General features: G+C 40.0%; 1 protein-coding gene across 1 annotated transcript in view; it reads left to right on the top strand.

Annotated features, from left to right (window-relative positions):
* LOC136438396 (F-actin-uncapping protein LRRC16A-like) overlaps positions 1-26,888 on the top strand; it is a 43,143-nt gene that overhangs the window by 14,316 nt on the left and 1,939 nt on the right. Inside the window, exons 14-44 of the mRNA XM_066433166.1 lie at positions 314-391; positions 2,376-2,452; positions 4,612-4,654; positions 4,938-5,008; positions 5,614-5,683; positions 5,968-6,049; positions 6,177-6,276; positions 6,455-6,509; positions 7,258-7,361; positions 8,001-8,069; positions 8,344-8,412; positions 8,781-8,874; positions 9,588-9,686; positions 10,710-10,823; positions 11,649-11,777; positions 12,548-12,727; positions 14,249-14,361; positions 14,907-14,994; positions 15,826-15,882; positions 16,674-16,802; positions 17,373-17,442; positions 17,843-17,938; positions 18,352-18,532; positions 19,250-19,417; positions 20,374-20,615; positions 21,209-21,507; positions 22,092-22,169; positions 23,047-23,121; positions 23,633-23,951; positions 25,176-25,517; positions 26,266-26,409. Of these exons, the coding sequence (XP_066289263.1) occupies positions 314-391; positions 2,376-2,452; positions 4,612-4,654; positions 4,938-5,008; positions 5,614-5,683; positions 5,968-6,049; positions 6,177-6,276; positions 6,455-6,509; positions 7,258-7,361; positions 8,001-8,069; positions 8,344-8,412; positions 8,781-8,874; positions 9,588-9,686; positions 10,710-10,823; positions 11,649-11,777; positions 12,548-12,727; positions 14,249-14,361; positions 14,907-14,994; positions 15,826-15,882; positions 16,674-16,802; positions 17,373-17,442; positions 17,843-17,938; positions 18,352-18,532; positions 19,250-19,417; positions 20,374-20,615; positions 21,209-21,507; positions 22,092-22,169; positions 23,047-23,121; positions 23,633-23,951; positions 25,176-25,517; positions 26,266-26,409 (3,835 nt within the window). The remainder of the gene's footprint in view (positions 1-313; positions 392-2,375; positions 2,453-4,611; positions 4,655-4,937; positions 5,009-5,613; positions 5,684-5,967; positions 6,050-6,176; positions 6,277-6,454; positions 6,510-7,257; positions 7,362-8,000; positions 8,070-8,343; positions 8,413-8,780; positions 8,875-9,587; positions 9,687-10,709; positions 10,824-11,648; positions 11,778-12,547; positions 12,728-14,248; positions 14,362-14,906; positions 14,995-15,825; positions 15,883-16,673; positions 16,803-17,372; positions 17,443-17,842; positions 17,939-18,351; positions 18,533-19,249; positions 19,418-20,373; positions 20,616-21,208; positions 21,508-22,091; positions 22,170-23,046; positions 23,122-23,632; positions 23,952-25,175; positions 25,518-26,265; positions 26,410-26,888) is intronic.

Here is a 26,888-nt window from a genome sequence, read left to right as displayed (position 1 = left end):
AGGACAGGTGTGTTGAGAGTTTTGATGATACTTTAAAGACAAGGTTTCTGAAAATGGTGGCTTGCAAAGGAAGCTATCCACTAAAAGATTTAGGAGATCAGAAATTTGGCTTGGTGATAGCAAGCAAATCTGCACTTAATTCATATCTACATGTAGCTCAGAATAGTTGGTGGCAAATATCGTTTTGTTGATAGTATTTCTCTAAATGGATGATTGTGTGTATCACAGAAAAAGAACTGAAAATTTGAATGTAAATGTACGGTAAATGAAGATTCTCACTTCATGTATTGTTCATCTTTTGTATTGTATACAGAATCTCCAAGGTGTTTTTGCCCAGCCCAATGTCTTAACTCACCTGGCCTTGTCAGGGACTGAATGTGCTATTGACCCAGTAAGTATACACTTGCAAGCAACATCCAACACACCTATATCATACACTGTAAATTTGTTTACCTTCGCAGTGGTTTTATTTTGCAATAGGAGGTAAAAAGGAAGTTTTTCTTGGTGTTTTAGATTGCTGTTGAAACAATTCTGTTATACAGAAGTCGTACAAGAGAGACATATTCAGTATGACATGAAGTCACACTGGAGAGGTAAAAATTACAAATTTTAGAATAAAACCTTTGCGGAAGTTTCAAGATTTATGGTAGTCAAGAATGATAAAAAAATCATTTCAATGTCATCAACATATACATGCACGTAAGATCATTAATACCACTTAACATCAAACAATATCTGACCTAGTGCTCAAAGTTTATTATCTTCGCCGAGTACTTGTACTTGTACTCGGAGAAGATTATGTTTTCGGTTGAAAAATCTGTTGGATGGGTCTGAATGTATGTCAGGAGCATAACTCAAGAAAGCTTCAATGAATCTTTATGATTTTTGGTAGGTGTATAGTGGTTGTGCAAAGGAAGGTCAAGTTTGAAAATCGTTCACCCTGCGTTTTTCAACAGTACTGCAGCGGACTTTGCATTTTTTTGTGTGTTTGTATGTAGGCAAAAAAAGTGACGGAAACGTTGTTAGATCTTCATGATATTTTGCAGGTGTGTAGATTTTGTGAAAACGGGAGTCAAGTTCAAAAATGGTTCCCCTGGTATTTTCCGTCGGTACTGCAGCGGGCTTTATGTAGATGTGTATTTGTATGTCGCCAGCATAACTCGAGAAGCTGTTGATGGATCCGTATGATATTTAGTGGATGGGCAGGGTTTACAGAAAGGAAGGTCAAGTTCGATAATGGGCCTTCTAGCGGGTAGCTAAGGTACTGCAGCGGAGCTTCAAAATTTAGGGGCATATTTTCTGAAAGTGCTATGGTCATGGTTATTGTGTGGTAGATAGTTCATGCCACAGAAAGTAAGTTCTGTAAATTTAGGCCCCCTAGCGGCTTGTTAAGAAATGCAGTGGGTGTTTTTGTTTTGACATTCGGACAAGAATAACCTGAGAAGGGGTCGACAGATCGTCGTGATGTTTGGTATGTAGAGGGCTCAGATGGTGCTTTACATAATCAATGACTGATTATGCAAATCAGGAGCTAATTTGCATAATTAGTAAGGAAAGTTTGTTAACCCACTGCATTTCATAATGGGACATTGGGACAGTGTCAGGTCATGTAAACAGATGGCCTTGCATAAACGTACATGTAGGTCAAATAAATAAACAATTCTCCAAGCAGAAGTGTGGGTCCTGCTGGTTTTTAACGCGTTCCGTTTAGGCATTTTTGTTCAACACGGTTGGCGACATAACGAAAATGTGACAAAATAGAAAGCCTGACAAAAACACCTAAAATACGTCAAAAACCAGCCAGACCCACTCCTCTGCTTGGAGAGTACACTGTACTAAAACTGCACCACTGCTAGGTGCGGAAAAGTCACATGTACAGTCACATGTACTATGTCTTTCAAAATGTGCATGATATGGAATAAAGAGTTATTCTATTCATATATATTGACTGTACCATTTCATCATCACTTTCAACTTACAACACTGTAGTATAAAAAAACAACTTTGTGGCCCATATAATATCAACATACTGATATTTTTTCATGACCAGTCATAACATATATCAGCACACTCTACACATATACATGTACTAGTCCTGTACCACCAAATGATATTTAACCCTACCTAGACTGGACTCATTCGCCCCATCATAACTTCCAAATGGTATGGTGCATGATCAAATTTGCAGGGGGTGATAAGCACGTAAATATTAATCACTCTCCATAATAAGCCTTGATTATTTGGCGAAGATAATGTGTTCGTGGAACTCTAGTTCAATATAGATTCTGATACAAGATCTGACAATTACAGAACTTGCAGCATTGTTTGGTCATCACCTTATATACCATGTAAATCCTGTGTTTTTTCTTGCTCAGTTATTTGGTGCCTTCAAAAGAGGCTGCATCCAGCATCTACAACATCTCAGCCTGGCCAGAAACACCTTCACTCACAAGTAAGTTCTCAGGATACACCTGCAATGTCAGTAAATCGACAGCAATAACCGTGAACTAACTACATTGTACTCCTGCTGTGAACGTTCAAGGATATATTAACCTTCTCCCTGCTGCCTTATCCTGTAACCAATACAGTTTTGGTGCAAAGAAGGTTATGTTTTAGTTGTCAATGAAGATTAGACATTCCGGTAATAAGATATGCCAAATTGCAGTTACTTCTTTAACAAGCAACTGGATATGATTTTGGAAGCGGTCAGACTTTTCAGATTGCAGTGATACTGACGAAAGGTAGTGGATTCTACGTGTCAAAACGTCTGACCATTTCCAAAATCATATCCAGTTACCTGTCAGGAGTAGCTGCTAATTGGTATACTTTTGAGTTGATAAGGACAGGGTTAAGGACAGTTTCGCTTGAGGGTAGCCTTACATGGAAATATTTGGAATCTATATCTGGATGTTATTCATTTGGTGAAGTTAAACACATTAAGCCTAGCACAACTTAGATGCTTAAAACCAGTTATATTTCAGCTGATACTACCAACATGCTATACAATGCTCAGATTGATTCGCTTGCTGCTGTTAAGCCTGTTATTAATACTTTTGATAGTTACTTTGCCTATACGCTGTACTAAACTCTTTATGATTATGATTACTTTTTATGAAGAGCTAATCTGTACTATTTGCATGCGTCACGTCTTTTCCTCTCTCCTGCATTCCCTGATCCAAGCACACTCACTTTGTGGATTTATCTTGAGGTTTGTTTAGTACACAACTTGATGTAACTTGTGATTGTGGTGTGTATATGTGTATTTGGATGTATGCAGTAAAATATGTAGTGTATAATACAATTTATGGACAGCTCATGATCACAAACATGGGGATCTAGAGTTGGGTCGGGAAACATATGATTTGGAAAGAGCAGATTATGAATTCGATATCAATCATGCAAATAAAGGGCTTTTTTGCATATCACTTGCATTGGTTTTGGACAAAATTAACCGGCATCCGGTGTTATGTGACTAATGCAAATCAGGACCTAATTTGCATGATTAAGAAGAACACTGTATGATATCTAAAAGGTAAATGTAATGACATATTCAAACTAGTATACTTTCAGACATAGAAGTAACTTTGGATGTCATTTGCATATCAATATAATGAGGAAATGTTTAGTTTTAGCTGCCTGAAGTACTGAACACCATCCACACAAACATGACCTGTCCTTGGTGCTGAACACCATCCACAACAAATATGACCTGTTCCTTGGTGCTGAACACCATCAACACACAGGCAAACATGGCCTGTTCCTGAGTGCTGAACACCATCCACACAAACATGACCTGTTCCTGAGTGCTGAACACCATACACACAAACATGACCTGTTCCTGAGTGCTGAACACCATACACACAAACATGACCTGTCCCTGAACACCATCCACACAAACATGACCTGTCCTTGGTGCTGAACACCATCAACATAAACATGACCCATCCTTGGTGCTGAACACCATCCACACAAACATGACCTGTCCTTCGTGCTGAACACCATCCACACAAACATGACCTGTCCTTGGTGCTGAACACCATCCACACAAACATGACCTGTCCTTCGTGCTGAACACCATCCACACAAACATGACCTGTCCCTGGTACTGAACACCATCCACACAAACATGACCCGTCCTTGGTGCTGAACACCATCCACTCATAGGCAAACATGACCTGTCCTTGGTGCTGAACACCATCCACAGAAATATATGCTTGTGTAACAGGAGATTAAAGAGCATCATATTAAGTCTAACAGTGTATGATGTACTCACACCTACAACAGGCACCCGCTTCTACCACATATGCACACACCCATACAAATGCATACAGGACACTCTGAGGAATTAAGAATACATGTCACACACCAGCATCGCAGGTACACTTTGTCTTTTGTGCAATTTATGTTTCAATTAGTGTTAAATATGGATTATGTACAAACTACAGTGTAAATAGTTATCGCACCTTAATGTGTATATACCAGTAACAAAGCGAAGATCATAGTTCATATTTAATGTAATAGACTGTCAGATAGTATATCTATTACATATATCTAGCCTTAAAGTCTAGATTAAGTTATCTTAAATTTATTGCCTCATTTTTTCTCATTCAGAAAATCCAAGGAACAAATCTTTGCCAGTGCATCGTTCAAAGAGGTTAGTGTGAACCCTTGTCATTTCTTTGTTCCTAAACCTTCTCCCTGCTACCTAACTCCGTAACTAGTAAGGTGCCATACAGCTACTTCAGTGTGCTGATTTAAGGTTACCTTGCCAAAGAGAAGTCTTGTAGGGTGCCTCGCTAAGTCAATTTTGATAGGCTAACCTCAATTTTTGGTGACGCCTGAGGGGCAAGCCTAATAGTATTTTGTGCAGTCTAAGAATTCAAGGAATTGTACAGGAATGTGTCCACAGGAATTTTTATTTCATTTGTTCTTTGCAGTTCTTTCTTACCTGTCAGTCTCTGAAGCACTTCAGTTTGTCTGGGACAAAGCTACCACCAGATGCCGTGAAGTAAGTACGGTTTTGTTGACAGTAGGAACATTTGCCATAATTTCTATTCCAATTTCCTAGCTTTTCTTCTGTCCCTTTCAGGTTTATGTGACAAAAGTCAGTTTTTAGAGTGTGAAATTTGGTACAAGGATACCTCTACATGTAACTAAGGCCACACCATTTTAATTTCTTGGTTAATGGACAATTTAGAAAAATGCTAGATTGGAAAATCAACATGAAAACAGAATCTCAGAAGCAAGTCTGTACTTTGGTGCACACAGTTTCAGGGAGTGAACAGGGTCAGGTGCAAGTCTTCACCCCAGCCTTCTGTTTTCATGATTTTTTTTGGCTCAAATTAAAAAAAACAAATCCGTTAACCAAGAAATTATATTGGTGTGTCCTAAGGAATCCAAATATAGTCTCATCATTTTGTTTTGTTCAAGCAATATTAATTAGTAGTAAACCAATATGTTATGGCCAAAATTAGCTAGGAGTTACCTATGTATAGGTCATACAGAGTTTGCAAGCTAAGGCAAACTTTACCTTTAAGCTGATTTTTATTATCAGTAGACGATTAGAGCTTATTGCTTATTCATTAATTTTGTTGTTTGCTTCCCCCTTTGCAGGTCAATGTTCCTGGGTCTGTCTGGTAACTTTGTCCTGAGGGACGTACATGTGGACCTCAGCAGTTGTGAGGTGTGCCAAAATCACGAACTTCAAATCCCTAAAATTCATCTTTCTGTTTAACATTAGAAACAGCATGTGGCTGTAGGTTGGAGCGTGATGTTTAAAAGTTTGACGAAAGCAAATGGCATGACCAATTTTGTATTTGGCAGATAATTGTGTCCAAAGCGTGCACTAGCTGACTGTTATCCAGCTCCAGAAGCAAGACCAAAAAACGCATGATGATATTAAGTACATGTCCAGTGTCACTCTTTTTCTTAGAATTCTCACTGTGATATTTTTTTTTTTTTCTGCAGCTGAAGAAGACCGGAGGAGAGATGTTAGAAAGCACCATAGCCAACGTACCCTGCATCGCAAGTCTGGACATCAGTGACAATGGTACGTTTCATGACGAGTTGTTGAAATACAAAGTTAACATGACTTAGAAATTTAAAACAATTGAAAAATGTAAGATTGATGTGTAATTATTATTTTTCCCAATACGTCTTTTTTTCACATTCTGCAGGATTTGATGAACACATGGAGACATTGTTGAGCTGGATTGGTCAGAACAAGGCCATCAGACACCTGAACATCAGCAAGAACTTCTCTGGAATCAGACCCAGGTCAGCAAGGCCATTCAATCTCCTTTTGTATCTATCAATGTGTAGCCAGTTTAACTGCCATTCCGCATGACACACTATTATTTAATGGAATAGGAACAGGCAGCAAAATTCAACATTTAAGCCACAAATATTACTCCCAGGTCCATTCCTAACTGACTTTTTTCTTTCTCTTCTATAGACGTCTCCCCAGAGTGCTAGAAGCAGTGAAGAGACTTATTCAAGAAGACAACTCTGTAAGTCATTGATTATCAATTATTGTAAATGCATTGAAGTTTGCCTGGTTTATATTTCGCGCTAAGGGGAAAATGGAGTGTTCGCGGTGGATTTAAGTATGCAGCAGTGCTATAGTCACAGGATTAGACAAAAATGTTTTAAGTTTGCAATGAAATGGTCGCCGCGAAAACCACAAAGCATAAAACCACCACAAACATTTCTGCATTTACAGTTGTATCGACTTAGTCAGTACCTTTTAAGTTTAACCATATTCGTTTCATTCCCTATAAATTCTAGCTTTGATTTCTGTTAACATTTCTTTTACTTTTGACGAATAAGAACTTGTTTGATATTAACATTAAGTTTCCCTTGTCTGCTCTTCTTTTCTTCTGTGTGTTTTTCTGAGGCTTGATTTTGATTAAGAAAATGGTCAGCAGTCAAGTCTAAGGTAACTCAAACTGATCATAACCAGCTTGAAGGTTTATTTCTAAGGCCTAGGAAAAAATGATGTGTTTCCGGTTAATTGACCGACCCCCGCAAAAACCTGCCAACCCTAGATTTTTTGTTTGTGTACAGCTGGCAAGGGACATATTAACGTTAAACAATGATTTTTTCAGAACCATAACTGGAAACAAGAAATTTTTTTGCTAGGCCTAAGATTATTTGATGACTTCAGATATTTCGCCATTTTTGCTATATGACTGCATGTGTGCAGTTTACTACAAACTCTTGGCCATGTCTCATGTGTTGATTGTTTCTTATTTCCAGAGTATTGACTCCCTGTGTTTAGCTGACTCGAAGCTGAAGGAGAATCTGATACCCATTCTGAATGTGCTGGGAAGCAACAACTCCCTCACCAGTCTGGACATAAGGTATTACTCAACGGGCTAGCACAGTTTAGTCATTCAAGTTATGAATATACATTGTAGAATACAACACGGTGTATTCTGTATCACCCGAGGTATACCAACCCGACAGCACGAAGGCCGGAGGGTGATCCGACCCGCGAGAGGGCTGGGACCAAGGGTGATGCTGAATAAATACACTGTGTTGTATTTCATTTATGACATACCCACCTGAGAAAACACACGTTTCAAATGCAAAATGTGTGTTTTAGTTTAGAAAATTTGGTGTCTTTCAACAAAAAACTGTAACAGCAGCAATTTCAACATCCAAATCCAGTATTCAAATCTTCGACCGCAGTTCACTCGGCACACGCGGAGTGTATTCAAATATTTCCTATGGAAGCCTATTAAGAAGCCCGTACTATGATAACCCAAAATATCACCCGGTCTGGAACAACCGTATCAAACGTTATCGCGGCCCAGGAAGGACATAAGATATCAAACCATGCTTTTAGTATGTCCCAGTCACTGACGAAGGGTAGTGGATGCTACCTGACGGTTTCCAAAATCTATCCAAGTTACTGTTATTTTGCGTTCTTTTAGCAGCTTCCATTTCTTCTGATACAAAACTTCATTAATTATGTGACTTTTTTTTCCTTTTTCCAGTGGCAATGGAATGGGTGACTTTGGTGCCCGCATGTTGTCTAAAGCACTACAGATCAACAGCAAGCTCAGGTCTGTTCAAACCTTCTTCCATTTTGCGATATTTCTATCATATTATGTACAATCATGTAATTCTGAGAAAAGAGATGTTGCCATGTACCTAACTCCTTTTCAATTAGATTTTTAGTAAGGTTCTGTTTTCTTACGATACTTAATGATATATCTCTGAACAGTCAGTTGAATGGCAATTGGTGCTTGAACATTTTCAAGTATTTTCTCATTATTAACCTTTTGTAATAAAGTTTTGTGTCAAGGGTTAATCCTTTATTTTCTATACCCCCTATAGGACCATAATGCTGGACAAAAATGGTATCACTGCCAGGGGATTTCAGGATCTTGGAGCTGCACTAGAGAAGTCAGTATTTCTCTAACAAAACTCACCATATATGATATCCATTTAAATGATGTCTCTGTAACTATGTTCTTTGTGTAATGACATAATTTTGAAATAATAAATATATGCAACAAAAAAGCAAGGCCTGTTACTGTACAATTCTGTATACTGCATAGTCGGTACAACAACATTTTGGCGTAACACACTAGCTTTGTGGGCATGCAGCGCGACAGCAGCTGGTTATATTATACTGAACTAACTGTCACACCTAGCCTTTGCGTATCTTACTGCATACATTATACTACCAGCAGGACATGGCTGGTTTTCAGAACTTGTAAGTTACATGTATCTTCATAAGTGACTCTTTTGTGTTTTCCACGAACCTTTAGGAACCACACTTTACAGAACATGCCCACCCCAGTCAGTGATGCATCCCATGCTTTGAGGATGGATGAAACTGGGACTGAAGAGGCCTTACAGAAGGTTAGAGAACAACTTGACAAATAAAATTTCAAGACATTCTTTATCAATTACTGTGAGTTCAGCACCAAGGACATTCCATGTGCGTTTGTTACATTGTAGTTTTTTTTAGACAAATAATTGCAGACCGATCCTGTTAAATCTGAGTAAATTGGGGTTATATTGGTTGATAACCCTACAACTGTCCCCAAATGTATTAATTGATGTCAGTTCAGCACGAAGGAGATGGCATGTGTCTAGAGTATTTTGAATAGATGGTTGCACGTATAGTATACTGCTGATCCTGAGGAATATTTCTATTTTGCACAAAGGATTCCTGTTGTAATTATTGGTAAAGGTCCATTACAAACAAAGCACATCTTTGCTCTTAATACGTGTGTTGGGGTCTTGAATTTACTCAATGTACAATGTATGACTGTTCTCAAAGATGTGACATCTGTCTGTACATCTTCTTTATGCTATGGGCACAACTGGAAAATGGGCCCTGCCGGGTAGTTTCCAGGCTGGTTATTTTTGCACTTTTAGGCGTGACCCCTTTGTGGCCCTGTGACCTTGCAGCTACAAGGCCGGGACCCCAGATTTTTTAAACTCGCAGTACCACACCCCAGTACCTGGGAGTCCACCAGGCTACACCCTCTACGGGCACTGGTGCCAACGTGACCGTAGCATTACTGGAACTTCAACCTCTATCTGACAGTTATTTTTATACCCCCCAGATTGAGACCCTGTTGCTGCGGAACCAGCGACCACTGAAGATGACCAGCGACCGGATTTACCGACTGCAGCAAGGCGTACTCATCACCACTGCACAACAGGTCAGATAAGGCTCCCACTATTCTACTCACCTCAAAATCTGGCATGTTTACTCAAGCCAGGGGTCTTTGCTTGATAGCGAACCTTACAATCAAGTTCCTAAGGCCATGTTGAATTGACGAAATCCATGTGCATCAATTTTTGTCCGTTTCCCCTCAAAAATAAGCCTTTGGCGTACTGTAAATCGTAAAAGCAGCTGCAAAATGAGAAAATATGATATTATGCTGTAAATTGCAAAAAAAACATGCTAATGTTGTACAATGCAAAAGTCAATTTCAAAGTCAAAGAAGAAGTTTTATTTTAGTATACCATACTCTGTGTGTTTAGTTTTGTTCAGCCTTCTTGACCACATAGATTTCATAATGAAAGCAACTTTTTTTTATTTGCACGCTTGCATGAGTTTTAGGGTTTCGGATATAATCAAATCAACATGGCCTAATAGCATAAACAGAAAGTCAATGTTAGTTCCAGCTGTCAAAGAAATCAAACTTACTCCAACTAATTTTCTCTGTCGGTCCATTCATCTTGTTGGTGAATACACAGTGCAATTTTATATGTAGGTTACACATTGTAGAAGAGCATGTATCTCTCTCTATCATGATATCTTCAGTTGCAGAGATATTTAAGCAAAATAAGATTTTTCAAATTCACTTTGTCTCTAGTTGACAAATTTGTAGTGTCCCATATTTAGCAGTTATGATATTCTTCTGATTTCAACTCCGTAAGACTGTCATTTCAGAAATGATGGTACATTTAAAGAGATGTACTAAAATGCAGCTGCATCAATAATCGCCGAGGTATGCTCACCTTAGATATCAAGGTGTTCAAGATATTCTTGAGTAGGCTTTGATAACACCAAATCTTTTAATGTAGCAGTCTTAGGGTGCCCGGCAGAATTATAAGAGTTGATGTTAACCTTTAGCACTCTGAAGGAGCCATTTGGCACCCAATTCCCTATTGGTTACAGAGTTAGGCAGCAGGGAGAAGGTTAACATATCAGTCAGGGTTGGTAAAAGTTGTGGTAGGTTCTTACCCTAACAACTGTTGTGATGATTGTTACTTTACCCTTCTGTGCTGTGTACTTCAGTACCCGTCTCCTCTATATTCTCTTACCCTGCACCCAGTGGACTCAAGGACTGGTATGTTCCCCCTAGACTGTAAACTTAGATCACTTTTTCCCATCTTACAATACTGCATGATTGAATAGCAAATTTCTTTAATTCACAACCAATGAGCCAACATTTTGATGACTGTCTGTCTTGCCCTGATGAAGATGACAGACATGTCATTGAAACGTCGGCTCGTGTAAATACTTGGTTGTGACTAGAAGAATTTTGCTATTCAGTCATTCAACAACCTGATGAAATTATTCACGGATGCTGCATGATACAGTTGAAATGATGATTTCTCTTAAAGTTTCTTCAAGTGTGTAGCTCTGTTTCTCAATATTTCAGACTGTCTTAGTTTTCAAATATCTCTTTCAAATGATGTGGATAAGACCGCTTTGGGGCCAGAGGGGAAGGGGGGTGCGTCCTGTATTTACAAGAAAATGTTTTCTTGAACACCTTTTAGTCCTTGACTACATGTCATCATTAGATCAATGATATCTGCACATTACTGAAGAAGTCTGGTATCTAGCCATTTACAGTTTGTGCTATCTATCCATTTAGAGCTATGCTGCCTGGGTGACCTGCATGTGTATTGCGTTGTTGCAATGTCAATGGAAAAATGTTGCTTGTGTCAATGGGAAAATTTATTTAAGGGACCACCAAAAAGTGCTCACTTTGGACAGGTGGTCCTTATGTAGAGGCAGTCACTTGTAAAGGTTTGATTGTAACGTTAGTATCCAAGGGTTTAATTGTAGCGATTTCGTCTGTGTCATTAAGTTTTTATATCCCTTAGTTCTCTTTAGATGACAAACCTCAAATCAACAATCAAAACATTTTCTTTGTTTGTTTGTTCAGATGGTCGAGCAGCTGTCCAGGAAGGTGCAGGACATCAGGGCAGTTCTGAAGGACAGTAAGTCCCCGCAGGTGCAGGCTGCGCTACAGGAGTCCGACAGGCTCATCTCAGATGCAGATAACTCCAAACAGGTGCGACTTTTGTGAAGCTATCATGATAGCTTCTCTGTTTATTTATTTATTTATTTATTTTTTCAATTTTTTTTCGTTTGTGACTCACATAATGCCGGCGATGTCATAGTTCTCGTAGGCCGTTGTACGATTTTGATGTCGTGGTGTTTTCAAGCAGGCAACTAGAAATAGGTGCAGCCTCTGAAGCTTTCATGACAGCTTCAGTTGCCAATATTTCTTTTTTTCTTTGTTTGTGACTCACTTATGCAATGAAGGCATGATCACATTTATCGTAGCTCATTGTTCGATTTTGTTGTCGTAGCGTTTTCAAACCGCCTGTGAAAAAAGCAACTACCAACAAGGATCAGAGGCAGCCTTTTGTATATCATTAAGAAGACAGATGAATTTTGTACAACACCAGCACAACTATCCCCAAAATACCCACAGTTTGCGATCGTACAGTGCAGAGTGCTGTTTCAAAGAGGGCGTGAGAAGTCGATACATAAAGAGATTTTTTTTTTTTAATATTTTGTATGTTGCACCCTCAACTAAAAGATTTTTTTTTTTTTTCGAATATCTCCAGTGCACCCTACTATGATTTTTACCACATCAAATAATTAAGCCTGCCACCTTATGGCCCTTAACTATAGAAATCCCCATAGGCCGAAAACAATGTTCTGCTTGAAGTGCATTGGGAACCAATAAGTCAGAAGGCTGACTGGAGCATGCTGTCAGCTCCAAGAACTGATTGTATCAGATTCTGTTTTCTTGACCTGCCTGGTGTTTTCCAGCTCCTCCCCTTACTGTACAAGCAGGGGGCTGGACTGGAGGGGGAGCACGACCCCCTGGAAACCAAACTGGGCGGCCTGACCAAGCAGATGCAGGAGGAGACAGACAGGCTCATGGCCACCTCCGTCGACAACGTCCTCAAGTACAGTGAGCAGCAGTGTCCACATATCCTTCAAATTCAGGTCAGGAGTCTCTAGATTGTCAGCGTGGCATTTTTCCTTTTTTCCTTTTTTCTTCTCATGCATGCCATATAATACTTAAAATGCAGAAATGTTCGCGTGGATTTGATTTGGCAGTAGGGAGGAAATGTAGTGTTCGCGGTGGTTTTGAGTTTGCATTTGAAACAATAGTAGCGCTACAGTCTCACAATGGAACTGCTTTTCGCAGTGGTTTTAAGTTTGCGGTAAACGGTTCACGGCAAAAAACGCAAATACAAAACCATCACAAACATTTACAGTAAGTAGCACATAGGGTATTTGAGGGCAATTTAGGCATATGGAGAGTGGTTTCCAACCCATTGTCCAACCATGACATGTCTGAATGTGAAGTTTTGATTTTTCAAAGTTAGCCAGATCGCTCCAGGAGGAACCCTTACTCTTGTCAAGAAGTTTGATATCATTTTCATGTGGTTGAGGCTCCCCCAAACACAGGACAGACAGAATTTACACAAAGTCTTTTGAATAGTCAGGGTGTGGAAGTGCTGTCTGTTCTTACATTGCTTTTGTCTCATTGACTCATAGATCAAAGCCTTTCATACACACACATGGCTTCAGAAATACCATCAGCACCAAGAACAGTACCAATTATTGTCCTGTACTCCAGTTATTACCGGCTATGTAGATACAGATAAAGATACCTATAGGAAATATCACCACAACAAATGGTACTGTCCTTGGTGCTGAAGATGTTTCTGAAGCCTAAACAGCACCAGAAAAGCCACATCAAGGACAGTACTGAATGTTGTGGTGTACTCTATAGGAAATTACACCACAACAAATGGTACTGTCCTTGGTGCTGAAGGTGTTTCTGAAGCCACAACAGCACCAGAAAAGCATATCAAGGACAGTACTGTATGTTGTGGTGTACTATATAGGAAATTACACCACAACAAATGGTACTGTCCTTGTTGCTGAAGGTGTTTCGGAAGCCACAACAGCACCGGAAAGGCAACATACTGATACAGCATTTTAACAAATACCTTACTTGACTGCCTCATACATGTGTATTTCCTAGCAGAGTACTCTAAATGTGTGCTGTACTTGTGCCTTTAGTTTTGTTTGAACCCAAAGACAGCATTTGAATCATGGATATATCATCTCTGTCATCAGGTTGTTTTCGGAGTTGAAGTCTCAACTTGTTTTTCCTCCATTGTTTGATTACATCTTGCAGGGATCAGATTTGTTTGGCCTCCATAATGGTATTGTCTCTAACGTTTGTTTGTTTTGTAATGGTGTTTGCCTGTAGTAATTTGAATATCATAGAGTGACAGGATGTTAGGCAGAAGATGGTGTAACCAGAGACTGGTAGTATAGGAAGTTTGGCCTGGGTCCAAAGTTGATCCCACAGACTGGTAGGAAAATGAATTTTGTTTGAACGAATTAGCAAGAAATTCACAAAAATCGATGACATAAGAAATTCACGAAAACGAGATATTTCACAGAGTTAGTTACATGACATCTTTTATTTCTTGTTCATCCGTGCAGGGGCTGAAGCAGGCTCTGGAGCAGGAGTGTCGGGACAAGAGTAAGCTGCCAGACAAACTAGTTGAGGACGCCATAGTCGACCAGGCAGGGACAACCATTGTCAACAAAGTCAGGTACTCACAAGATTCTGCACCCGGAGTTCATGCCTTAAGCCCCCCTCTCACTGGGTGGAAACTAGTTGCCATCTTAATGTGGAGACGACTTGGCAAGTTTCCGACAAGTTTCCCCTAGCACTCACACTGACGCACGATGCATTTACAAGTGAAGCCCTGCTGAGCAGGGCATTGGATGATGGAAACAGCAGTGTTGCTACTGAATCCAAAACCAATGTAAATTGACTAAAACACATCAAAAAAGCTAAACAGTGATGTTCACTTATGATACTTGGGGCAACATGATTAACATATTATGAAATATAAGCATAACGTTAGAATACTTTTACAGTGAAAGAAATTACCAAAACGAACTGACACGAACGATATACCAGATTTCACTCTATTATGTGTTTAGTATCATGTGTAATGATATATGTTTATAGAGTTGAGAGCAAACAAACCTTGAAACTGATTAAGTCAGGCAGTCATGGTTAGGCAGCAGGGAGAAGGTTAAGGGGACCACTGAGTGTTTCTGACATCCTCTTCTGTAAATCCCCTTCCAGAGAAAACCAGCTGCACATTGCCACGTTTGTGTCGGACAAGGTGATAGAAGAGCTGCTTGAATCCCTGGCTAAGAACTACACTACCTTGGTGAGAACATGTTGTTTTTCTAACAGTCTTCCTGCTGGGGTAGCAGCCTTTTGCACCAACTTTGAGGAAGATAATTATATAAGGCCAATTTCATGTTGATTTGATTATATGGATGACATCCTCTGCAGACCCCTAAACTAATGCGAGATCCTAATAAAAAAAGTTTCTTAAAAAAAAAGTTGCCTTCATTATGAAATCTATTTGCCACTGGTAAGGAAGGTTGAACAAAGCCGAAATTTTTTTTGTTCGTTCTTCAAACAGACCAAAGTTGATGCACTCACAGATGTCATCCGTATGAAGTACCGACTGAACAAAAATGCAAAAGGAAAATTGTTGGTGAATTAAGTAAAGCAATGGTCTGATGCAGATCATATTACATGTAGTTTTTAGCGTATATAATCTTATGTTTAAATTGAATACACCTGCATACATTATGCAAATGTTTATGTCATAAAATTACTTCAGCTGAATCAGTAGCTATTAAATGCAACCTTGTTAAATGTGATTTACATTGAATGATGGTGGATGATTACATCTTTGGGTGCTTTCACCTATTCTTGCTTTTCCACTTAATCTAGCAGTTTGAAAGCATTTCAGATGATAATAACTCAAGTAGTTTTTGGATCAACTTCTAATCAGCTATCACCTATCTTTCTTTATCATTCTCACAATCATGAATTAAGGTACACATGATATACTATTAGAATAGTCCTTCTACTATTTCTAGTACTTTCTCTAGTATGTACTATGTAATGGCATGCCTTATCACAATATCTCTATCATTAATTTGTTCTTTGCATGTGTATCCTCTCCATAATTGCAACCAATCAGAGCACACAGTTCCGTGAGCAGCGCAAGCAGGAAGCCCAAGGTCGTTCCTCCTCCAAGGTCACTCCCACCTCCCCATTAACTTCTTTGACTAGTGATAATGATCCTTATTTAGTAGTTGTAACTCCTTCTTTTTACCTGACATGTGTGTTTACCCAAAGGGAAAGATGTGATTCTCTCTACTACATGTATTTCTTTATATCTCTGTCTTAATTCAAAGGCTCATGTTTACCCAAAAAACACTTAATAAAGGGTAGGTGATGGTGTGTATATATCCTGTTTTAAACACATCCTTTTTAAACACATCTGATTATTCTGTACAATCATTAATTTTCTGTCATAGTCAATTTGACAATTCTAATATCACACAACAGGACAAACTAAGTATATATGTATAAGTACACTCTGTGAAATGAAGGTGGGTATATGAGAAATGTTTGTATCAGTTTGAGGCTTTTGCTGTTTATTGTTAATTATTTGTGAACAATTTTTTGCTTGAAAATGTCCTATTCTATTTACAAACCAGTCTTACAGGACAGTCAAGATGTATTCAACGTTGTAGTCCCTTCTGTGGGTAAATATATTGTAATAAGCTTGTTCACACTTCTGAGTATGCATGCGCAGTAACTTGTGGGTAATGTCAATTTCTCAACCATTGTCTCCCTTTGCATAAAAATATCCAGACATGTTTTGTTGATGCATCAGGGGCCTTCACCTTTGACATGTTACCCACAATTCCTGTCGCCGCGCATGCGTACTCGGAAGTGTGAACGAGCTTATTCAAAGCTTATCCCATTCCACCTACTTTAACATCATTTTTTTCAAATCGCATTTTTCATTTCCATTCACAGCAAAATATTGCGGAGAACCATGTGGAACCGGAGCCTGCCAGTTTGTCCCACAGACCAGCGGAGCCGGAGAAATCCGAGGACTCATTGCGGTCCCCGGTAGCCAGCCCTACCGATGCCAAGGAGAACCAGGTTCTGCCTACATCCCCTCAGGTGGTGGCTTTGCATGGCACTTTTTGTTTTGTTTGCATCCTTGGTTGACTTCTTGTTTCTGATTAAGCTGCCTGTTGTTTTTAGTTGCTGTACAGTCAAGTAGCTCTGCTTTAAAATTTGCAAAATTGTACTTTATCGGCAAGAGGATGATTCTTATTAAGTAGAATCAAATTGGTTTTTATGATAAAGCTAGTCTAAGATTAGTTCAGTGTGCTGTAAAATGAAATTCTTTCTTAAAATTTTCAAGGGTTGTCTTCTTCCCTAGGGATATTGGTCAGCGCAATATGCTAATTGTTATCATATCAAATACTCGCTTTCCAAGTAAGCTTTGGTTTTGATTTATTTCACAAACGTTATTAACAAGTATGTTTTCATAACATATTTTCTGCTAAATACTTGCTGAATATCACAAAGCTTTAAAGCAAAATGCATACTTCTTTCATGCATACATGTTCTTAGTCATACCTTGCAGAAATTGACTACTGCTTTTGCTAACACAAGCTTCCTGTGATGATTTCATTTGTTAAATGATGACTTTATCTTTTACAGTTGTCCCCCAAGATAGACAACAAGAGGAAGAGTGTTGTGAAGAGGATGCAGAGACCGATGTCAATAATGGGTTAGTGTGCATTGGTTTTTTTTAACCAAAAGAAAATTGAAATGTTGCTGTATTTCTAAGAGGATTGACAAATTTGTACGAAGATGTTCTGTATCTGTAAGTTATATAGAGTTGTATTTGCAAGTTCTTGCCCGAGGGCTAATTGCAACATGAAGCAATACATAGAAAAAGCATACAGATAGTGCAAGTTAACAATGTTGACTTGTGGAACAAGTGGCTATTCTAAGAACTACTACGGAATACAGTGTACGCTTTTTGGAAGCAGTGGATGACGAAGTGTCCTACTTTTTTTGCAATGAGCAGGTTTTGTGAGGTTAATAGGGTTCTTGTTTTCTTTTCGTCAGTAAACATTATATGTCTAAAACACAATGATTTAATTATGATTTTTTTCTAACTTCAGGAGAGGAGAATGTACATCTAGACCTGTCCTCAGGATCGGATGAGGACCAGACAGGAAGACAGGCCATCTCTTCTGTTGAGGAGGAACTGTATGAAGGTATCATATTCTTTTTCCTTTGGTTTACGTTTACAAATTTGGCTGTTGAGAATTGTTGTACTGCTTATGTGTCAAAGTACACAGAGCATTATACTCAATGTCAGATATTTTTCATGCAAGTTAGAACCGAAAAATGTTTCCTCAGTCTATACATTGTACATACATGTAGCTTCATCAGTAAGACGAAGATGCGGTCCCAAATGTGACTGTGACATAGCGGCAAGAATGCAGTCCTTGAACAGAGATAAAGATGGCATCCTTGCCTCATGTATGTCCCAATATGGCAAAGAATAGTTTTGTCCATTAAGCCTGAGTAAGATATATATGTCAGAGAGGATACCAAAATGATGCAGATGACATGTTTGATAAAAATCCAGTAATATGTACAACTGAAATTTTCCATTCTGTCACAGACATTGACTCTGGTCCCAAAGCAGAAGAATCCTCGCAACCCATAGCACCTAGAAGAAAAAGCAAGGTAAGGCATGAGAAGCCATCTTCAACTGGTAGCACATCATCCAACGATGTGTCTGAGCTCCCAACTGAAGGAGCCCGTCTGGAGCACCCCACCAAGGGCAGGATAAAGGCGCCAAAGTTTGTACTTTTTTGTTGTTGTTGTTGTTCGCTCTGTGTATATATAGTAGTAAGGTTAACTTTTGTTTTCGACTTGTCTGTATATAGTATGTGTTTTGTCTGGATGTACAATGTCATGTGTTTGTACTTATTTGAATAAAATGTCAGCTATAGAGTGGCAGGAAGTGAGACCACTGGCAAGATGATGTCATCGCAAAGGTCAGACTTTCTGAAGCAACAGGAAGTAGAGTTCAGAGGTGGTAGAACTAGGCATTTGTCAGACATGATAGACATTCCAGGTCATGGGGTCAATGAAAGGGGCTATTAATTTGTGGGGAGGTATTGTTTTTGGTGCATCTGAGTTTTTGCATAATATTTTTATATGCTAGTCATGTTCACCGTAGAGTGACAGGAAGTGATCAATGGACACATGGGGATATCAATCAAAACCTTATTGCAGAATTAATGAACTGCAATTAGACAAGACAAACGAGATATTCTAGATATTTCATGGAGGTGTGAGATCTAAGAACTCTTGTTGAGTCTGAATGTAAATGTACTTTTTTTGCTTCCAGAGTTACTAGCACAAACTTTGATAAGTTAATGGCAATTAATCAATGTGGAATCAAGCACACTGAAATACACTTCATATATAACTTAGTTATTTGTAGTCGTGTCAATTAGCAACAACTGATGTCTACATGTAGTACATTTCCTGCCATTGGATGATTTTTCCAGGACCGCAGGGATGCGACGAAGACCAGGACCAACCAGGGGAGTCGTACCAAACAGCGTGGAGAACAGCCCAGAGGGGACCATGGACGCTGGACTGGACGACTTCTTTGAAAAGAAGGCCTTGGACGTGGCACTGAGTGAAGAACCTTCCCACGCTGTTAACGGGGAAAAGTGAGAAGTTTTTTCAAAATTTACCAATAAAAATTCCAAGGTTTAAACAACATTGTATTGTTTTATTCTAACATTCTGGTGATATACACTCAGTCTGCTAGTACATGTACATATTTGTATATGCAGGGCTCGAAATAGTGGGTGCATGTGCACCCAGTGCACCCAAAATTGGAGCTGTGCACCTAATTTTTGACTGTGGGTGCACTGGTGCACCTAGATATTTTTGTAGCCTATAGGGTTAAGGTACTATTGTACACTAGCATACAGAATATTCTTGAAATGTAAGTATAAAAAGCAGCATGATAACTTTTTGCTGTACTTTATTTGATGTATTATTTGTTTGAAATTTTAAAGTTAGCTATAGAATTACAGATTGAAGTTCTTAAGAACGGCAGCAGCGTTAAACTTTGTAATTATGTTCAGAAGAACATTCAACTTTATTTTATCTGGTGCACCCAAAATTCTTTCTGTGCACCCAATTTTTTGAGTTGGGTGCACCAGTGCACCTATTCCCAAAGATGAATTTCGAGCCCTGATATGACTTGTCTAGCTTGTCATGCAAGAGGCAGAAAACCTCTATTATGATGAATATAGCACTTATGAACGATATTGAAAAAAAAGAATCTGCATCAAATTTTTTTTTAAAGTAATTGAATACTGGATTCAGTCGTTGGAATGTGCGGCTGAATTTTTGGTTCGAGGACACCTACTTTTCTCAATTTCTGGCCCATTTCGCATTGAAATGTGTGTTTTTTTGGGTGGATATGACATAAATAAAATACAACACGGGGTATTCCGCATCACCTTTGGCCCCAGCCCTCCCGCAGGTCGGATCGCCCTACGGCTGTCGGACGATCCTACCCGCGGTCGTGCTGGTACCTCGGGCGATACAGACTACCCCGTGTTGTATTCTATGTGTACTAATAAGCCTTGAATTTGTTTGCTTTCCCCCCCAGATCTCCACCTGCACCTGGAAGTTCATCCCTCCAGAAGGAGGACAGTCAGAAGAAGAAAAAGAAGTCCATGTTCCAGTTCTTAAAGAAGTCGCCCAGCAGGGCCAAGGAGAAGAGTCCGGAGGTCGCTCGTAAGAAATCCGTGGAGAAATCCATGGAGAAGAGCAGATCGCCTCCTGCTGCAATTCAGTCTCCACCCCCAGTCAAGGAGGAGAGGGAGGAGAAGTCATCACCTGAACAAACAGGTATAGATTGTTGTGTTTGTTTTTTTGTTTATTTGGCTGTTCATGATATGTGCTTATGGCATAACCACTCAAGGAACTAAGAAATTGTGCTTATATGTTAGAGTTACAAGCTTAAGCTACATGCATGTGAAGCCCCTGTAACACATAGCCAACTATGGCCTCCCTACCTTCTCCAGACCATGTCATGAGCTTTTTTTTTTGTTTATTTGGTTGTTCATAAATGTGCTTATTTTTTATGGCATAACCACTCAAGGAACTAAGAAATTGTGCTTATATGTTAGAGTTACAAGCTACATGCATGTGAAGCCCCTGTTACACTCCCTACCTTCTCCAGACCATGGTTGGGAGTAAGTCATGAGCAAGATCAACTGTGGTAAGAGGTTGGTTGGTGAGGTTGCCTACTAGAGTTGAGGTTGCCTACTGGTTGAAGAGTGGTCGGGAGCTAAGTCGTGGGAAGGTCCTTAAAGAACTAGACATTGCTTTCAGCCATAGGGTCATGCCAGACTCTTACATGTACCTACGTTTCCCTCCTAGGTTTAGATATTAAAGTATATGGAATGACCCGATGTTTATTCTTGCCTCTATTCTTGAAGATACAAAGCCTACTGCCATACAAGAAGAGGAAGAGGAGGAAAATGAGTATACAGAAAAGGCGGAGGAACAACCCGCACCAGAGGAAAAGCCTCGCTCCTCAGACGCTGAGGAAAACTCTGCCGACGACACCGCGGAAGACTCGGAGGAAAGCCCTGCTGCCCCAGAGGTTAAGGAGCCCGTGGCGCTCCGTCGGCCCGCAGGCGTTCCCAAGGGCATACCGGGAATGAGCGGAGGACTGCTGGCCGAGATGAAGAAGAGGCAGGAAAAGAGGGCCACCATGTTACCTCCCCCAGAAATGGTATGTACAGAATTACACTGATAGGTGAGAAATTCACACATTGTGTAACCACACTTGTGGATAAAAGAAGCGGTCAGTTCCAGTGTGAGCGGATCAAAACTTACAATCCGGTCTTTCACAGCTTGTACTTTACTGTACAATACTGGAATGGTGTCGTGGTTTATTTGTAATTATGGCTTTACTGATGATGCAAAACAAACAAAAACATCAAGATGTTAACTATAAAGCCAATTTACATTTGAAGATTGTTGACACAGAAGATTTATTCAATTATTGATAAGGTTAAAAGCAGATTATGACTTGATGACATAAAAGTCTGCAACAGAAAGAAGGATACTACAGTATGAAGTAACACCTTTTCCTTCAATAATTGACATTGAAATCTTTACTATGCATTTAATGTAATATTATATTATGATATCGTAATTTTGAATTGAATTTCCTGGGGTACATCAAATTTAATGTGACAAGCATTACATATAATAGCTGCTGCAAAAATGCCAAAGACTGACATATTTTTCCAAAGACTGACATAGTTTAAAGGCTCTCTAATGATAAATGTCTTTCATGTTTACATTGTCCAGTTTCAGGATTCATTCTTGTTGACTCGATCACATTCAACTTCTCCAAATCGATCTCCTACATTTTCAAGAGCAACAAAGGTTTAGATTTCCCGTATAAAACGGTGTTTTATAACTAGGGTGTTCAGCTTGGTAGTTGGCCGGTTAAGTGGTGGTTGTGTAGTGTTATAAGTCTGGCATGTTGGGGCTGCAACTCTTTATACATCTTTTGTACTCATCTTATACAAATATGTTGTTCTGGAATTCATACTAAAACATCATAATATATACTCAAGAGAACATGGTTGTTGATATAGAACAAGGGAGAGTCATTGATCTTAAAAAGGATACCGGATGGACCAGGACTGCTTATAGCATAGTGGTTAGTTTACCAGTCAAAGAATTAGGAATGGCACAAGAGGGTTTTTTAAGAATTGCAAAAAGCATTGCATGCCCTGATGAAAAAGAGTGCCGTCAATCAGATTAACTCACAAAGACCCTAAAAATGTGATACAATCATTTAAGTTCCCAGTCTATTTCTAATGCAGAGAAATCGCCTGTGGTTGCTTGTAGGTTCCTCTTTAGTGCAGGTGCAGACCATTTTTTTCATATGATCATATAGGCATGGTAACAACATGGTGATTTGGAAGGTGTTATGGAACTGAATCTGAATTGCTTGACAGAGCTTCCAATATATGCATGATGTTAGATGGTGATAAACACAGTAACGGTTAAAGATTCAAGTTTGCTGTTGAGTACAAGTAGTCTAGGTGCCATCCTACATGTAGTTGATTTTCCACAGCTCTCATGTTGTCCGCTAACTGAGAGTAGGGAGATCTCTCTGCCAACTGAGAGGTTAGATAGACTCTCTGCTAACCAAGAGCAGAGAGTATGGGAGCCACAGAAAACTAACTAGGATGATACCCAGGCTAGAGTACATTAAGCTATATCATGACCCTCTCCTTTGTTGTTACATCAGTCTGCAGCATCCTCACCTGTACAAGACGTCTCCCCATCTGTCTCACCTGGGAGCATCAGGAGGAGGGACGAGAAGGTGAGAACAACTTTTCTATTGTGAAGATAATAACTAATGCTTACTGGTCACCATTGCACCGGTGCCCGTAGGGGATGTTGTCCCGGTCGGGCCCCGAAGACACACATTTATCCCGGCGGACTGCTGGACCCAGGAATGGTACCTTTCGATGTTCTCACGATTAGCTCACGGCACCTATTTGTACCGGGTCCTGCGTTGATTTTAACTCAGTCAAAAACTTCCAGACCCCCGACTGTGCCCCAAAATAGCCAGGTAGCCGCAGGGTGCCTCAAGGGGCCGCGTAGGGTAACGCCCGAAAGTGAAGAAAAAACAGCCCGTAAACTGCCCGACAGTGCCCCTTTTTACAATTGTGACCTTAGCATAACTCAAGTCATGTCAAATATTATCTTTGATACTGCACATGAGCCTTTGTCACAAATTGTTTCTGATCAGTAGCATGCATTTGTGGTTGAAGAGCATGACTCAAAAATCTATGGAGAACTGGGAATGATTCAGTTTTTGCATTTTACAGAACTCCGCAGTATCCCCCGGTGCAGAAAACAAGCCGACGACATCTCCCAGCATCGCCAGGAGGCAAAACAAGGATGACAGCGGCCCGTCTGCCCCTCCCAAACCCGCCAAACGGAGGTCACGCGACAGCACCAACCTGGAACCGAACGGCCCCAGCACCCCCACAGACCCCTCCAAGTCCCCCACCAGTCCTATAAAGGAGGATGCAAGCGAGAAAACCAAGACAACACCGCCCGTGAAGGCTAAGCCAAAGCCGCCCGCAACTCGACCCAAACCCCTAGCCAAGCCTAAGGTGCCGCTCCGACCAAAGTCTGCAGAAGGTGAGATCAGTTGTCCAATTCTTGCATGCAAATTTTGGGAATGTTTTGAAGCAGCGCTCCCAATGTATCTTTTAACCTTTAGCTCTCTGACGTAGCCGTTTGGCAGGCCACCCAATTCGCAATTCGTTACAGAGTTAGGCAGCAGGGAGAAGGTTAACCATCTCCCTGCTGCCCAGCCTAAACCAATACACATTTGGTGCAAAAATGCTAACTTGGCAGGAAGAAGGTTAAAAGGCTAGGATGGGGAGCAAGATTCAATTACTATAGGAATCGGGAAACATTTGGTGCTGCTTCGAATAAAAAAATTATGAAGATTTGTTAGAAGGATAAATAACATTTATAGACAAATCAGTTATATGAATTGGCATGCCTTATTGTATTCATTATTTTTGCATGTTAATGTTAATTGTAGTCTGTAATAATGATGAGGTAGTATATAGAACTGTTATTGCATGAAACTTGCATGTTTTTTCACACTATTTTCTGGGCTACACCAAGAGCTAGTCTCTCTAGATCTCTTGCAAGCTGCATGTTTTCTGCTGCACTCTGCACTGCACGATTGTGTACCTTCTGATCAAGGGCTCTGGTTTAACACAAAGTAATATGCATGTGGTGATCATATATATACATGTAGTTGCATGCCACAATTTTTTCACACAGTAATACTCATAACTATAGCTGTCATTAATATTTGTACTGCAACTTGTTCACAGATCAGGAATAATACAAGTTTCTCTTGTCCTTGAAAAATGTGTATTATTTGCTGGTAAAGCATTTTGGAACAATGTCAATTTAAAGTGCTTATGACACCAAAATATAACATTTTCTGATTATACCCAATAATAACTATTGTTCAATGAACACAGTCTTTTATACCAATTAATATACACACTTTTGAGAAGTAGAAAACAAAACAAAAATGGAACCTTGCAATTGTATGAAATACGATGATGGTTCCGAACCGACCGCCGTGTTTACTATATATGACGTCATGAGCCGAAATCAACTTGATTACCTGACAGCACGAATCAAGAACTAGAAGTATGATTTGTAATATTTGATGTTCAATACCATCAGAAGGGTGTATATTTTGTAGAAAATGTTGTTGTTCATTGCACAATACTTATGATGGTTGCTTGTAATCAGGATCCGTTGTATCTTAGTGTCATTGGTGACACAAGCACTTTAACAAACATGTACACATGGCTATCTAACGACCCACAGTTGGGAAACTGCTGGAAGAAAGCAGCAAAAAACCAGACCCCTTGGAGAGGCAACTGCCTCCTAGAGCTGCTGCTTCTGCCGAAAAGATAAACATTCCGAAAGCAGCCAGCCTGAAGGAAGACTCGAAAGACGCGCCTCAAGAAAAGCCCAAGGAAGACACCAAGGAACAGAAAGACAACACCGATGCCACAGATTCTAGTCCTAACATTGAAGTGCCTAAAGTATGCATAGAAAAAGCAGAAGATGCTCCGAAAACAGAGGAAGACATACCGGATGTGAAGGGACAAGACATCACCCAAACCAGCACACATGAACCCACTGAAAACAATGGTAACCCCACAGGTGAGGTGTTGGGCCACTGAGCTTCATCTTCTCTTGCTTTCACTTTGCTGCTTGCTTTTTTTACCCCCGATCTCAACACTCATGTTTCCCTGTGCAAAGCACACTGCACAGCTCTGGATATCTTATATTCTTATACCATAAGTGGAAGTTAGCGGGATGGACAAGAAAATTAAAGTTATGGCTCTTTGAACCCCAATATTTTATCTATTTTGTGTAAATCATCCCTTTTTGTTAGCTCTGAGGCAGATTAGTGAGACTGAGGGGAAAAAAAGACAACTAAGTTTGTTTTAATTTTCCCTTGCTGTTTGTTCGAGTGGAGCACCTGCAAAGATTTTGTTGTCCATCCCCTTAAACACACATTGAAATACTGTAACTGGCCATGTACATTGTATAAAGATCTCACAACCAGTGTACTCATCCGTGAATAGTTTCATCAGGTTGGTAAGTCACAGAATAAAAAGACCCTTTGTACACAACCAAGTGATTCATTCAGTCAAAATTGCCCTGAGGAAGGTGACAGATGGTCACCAAAACATCGGTGGAATAAATCACTAAGTGGTTGTGTACAAAGAGTCTTTTTACTCCATACCAGTGTACTGTTACGGTAATACATCATACACGTAGCTTCCATTTCATGGTATCAACGAGATGCTTGGCCTACATGTACACTGTAGTAGACTCATCACGTACATGCTAGCTGCATATGCATGGCTTCACTGCTTCCACCCTTCATGCATTCCACTTGTAGAGTCAGAAGACACGCCCGCCGCTAACGCGCCCACCAAGCGACCCTCGGTGATGGACAGAATCAAGAGTTTCTCGTCAGGAAAGGACGACGACGTACCCATGAAGGCAAAGTCGCGATCTCTGCCTCGCGATCTAGACACGACCGGTGGGCTGGTTTACTCTATCTCTCTCTTGCGTTTGCCTACTGGCTATCTGTGTGGTGAAACATGTCTAACACTTAGTGCCTAATACCAGCTCAAAGAAGGAAATACATTGTAGTCAATTGCCTTCAAGTACCAGAGTTATCAGCGGTTACCCAGGATTGAGATGTTCAAAAATTTGTCCTTTCCTACAACTTCAATAGAAGCATCCTCACTAGATACATATGTAGGTGTGACAGGTCATTCACATGTCTGCGAAGCTGGTGTAGTACGATGAAGGGCAGTTATACCGGCTATACCTATAATGACACACTGTCAGATATACAAAAGGACCTGTTGGTCTGCTTGGCTAGGCCTTGTCATCAGACTAGCATCAGTTCAGCTCAACTCACAATCCAACTCACCATGCAATAATGAAATTCACTGTTTCTCAACAACAAGCAGCAGTTGATCTGTAGAACACTTTGTGGCAGTTGTGAGTCAA

Source organism: Branchiostoma lanceolatum, chromosome 7, assembly GCF_035083965.1.
Source record: "Branchiostoma lanceolatum isolate klBraLanc5 chromosome 7, klBraLanc5.hap2, whole genome shotgun sequence".
Taxonomy (NCBI): Eukaryota; Metazoa; Chordata; class Leptocardii; order Amphioxiformes; family Branchiostomatidae; genus Branchiostoma; species Branchiostoma lanceolatum.
Note: the sequence above shows the minus strand (reverse complement) of the source record. Positions and strands in the feature narration are given on the sequence as shown.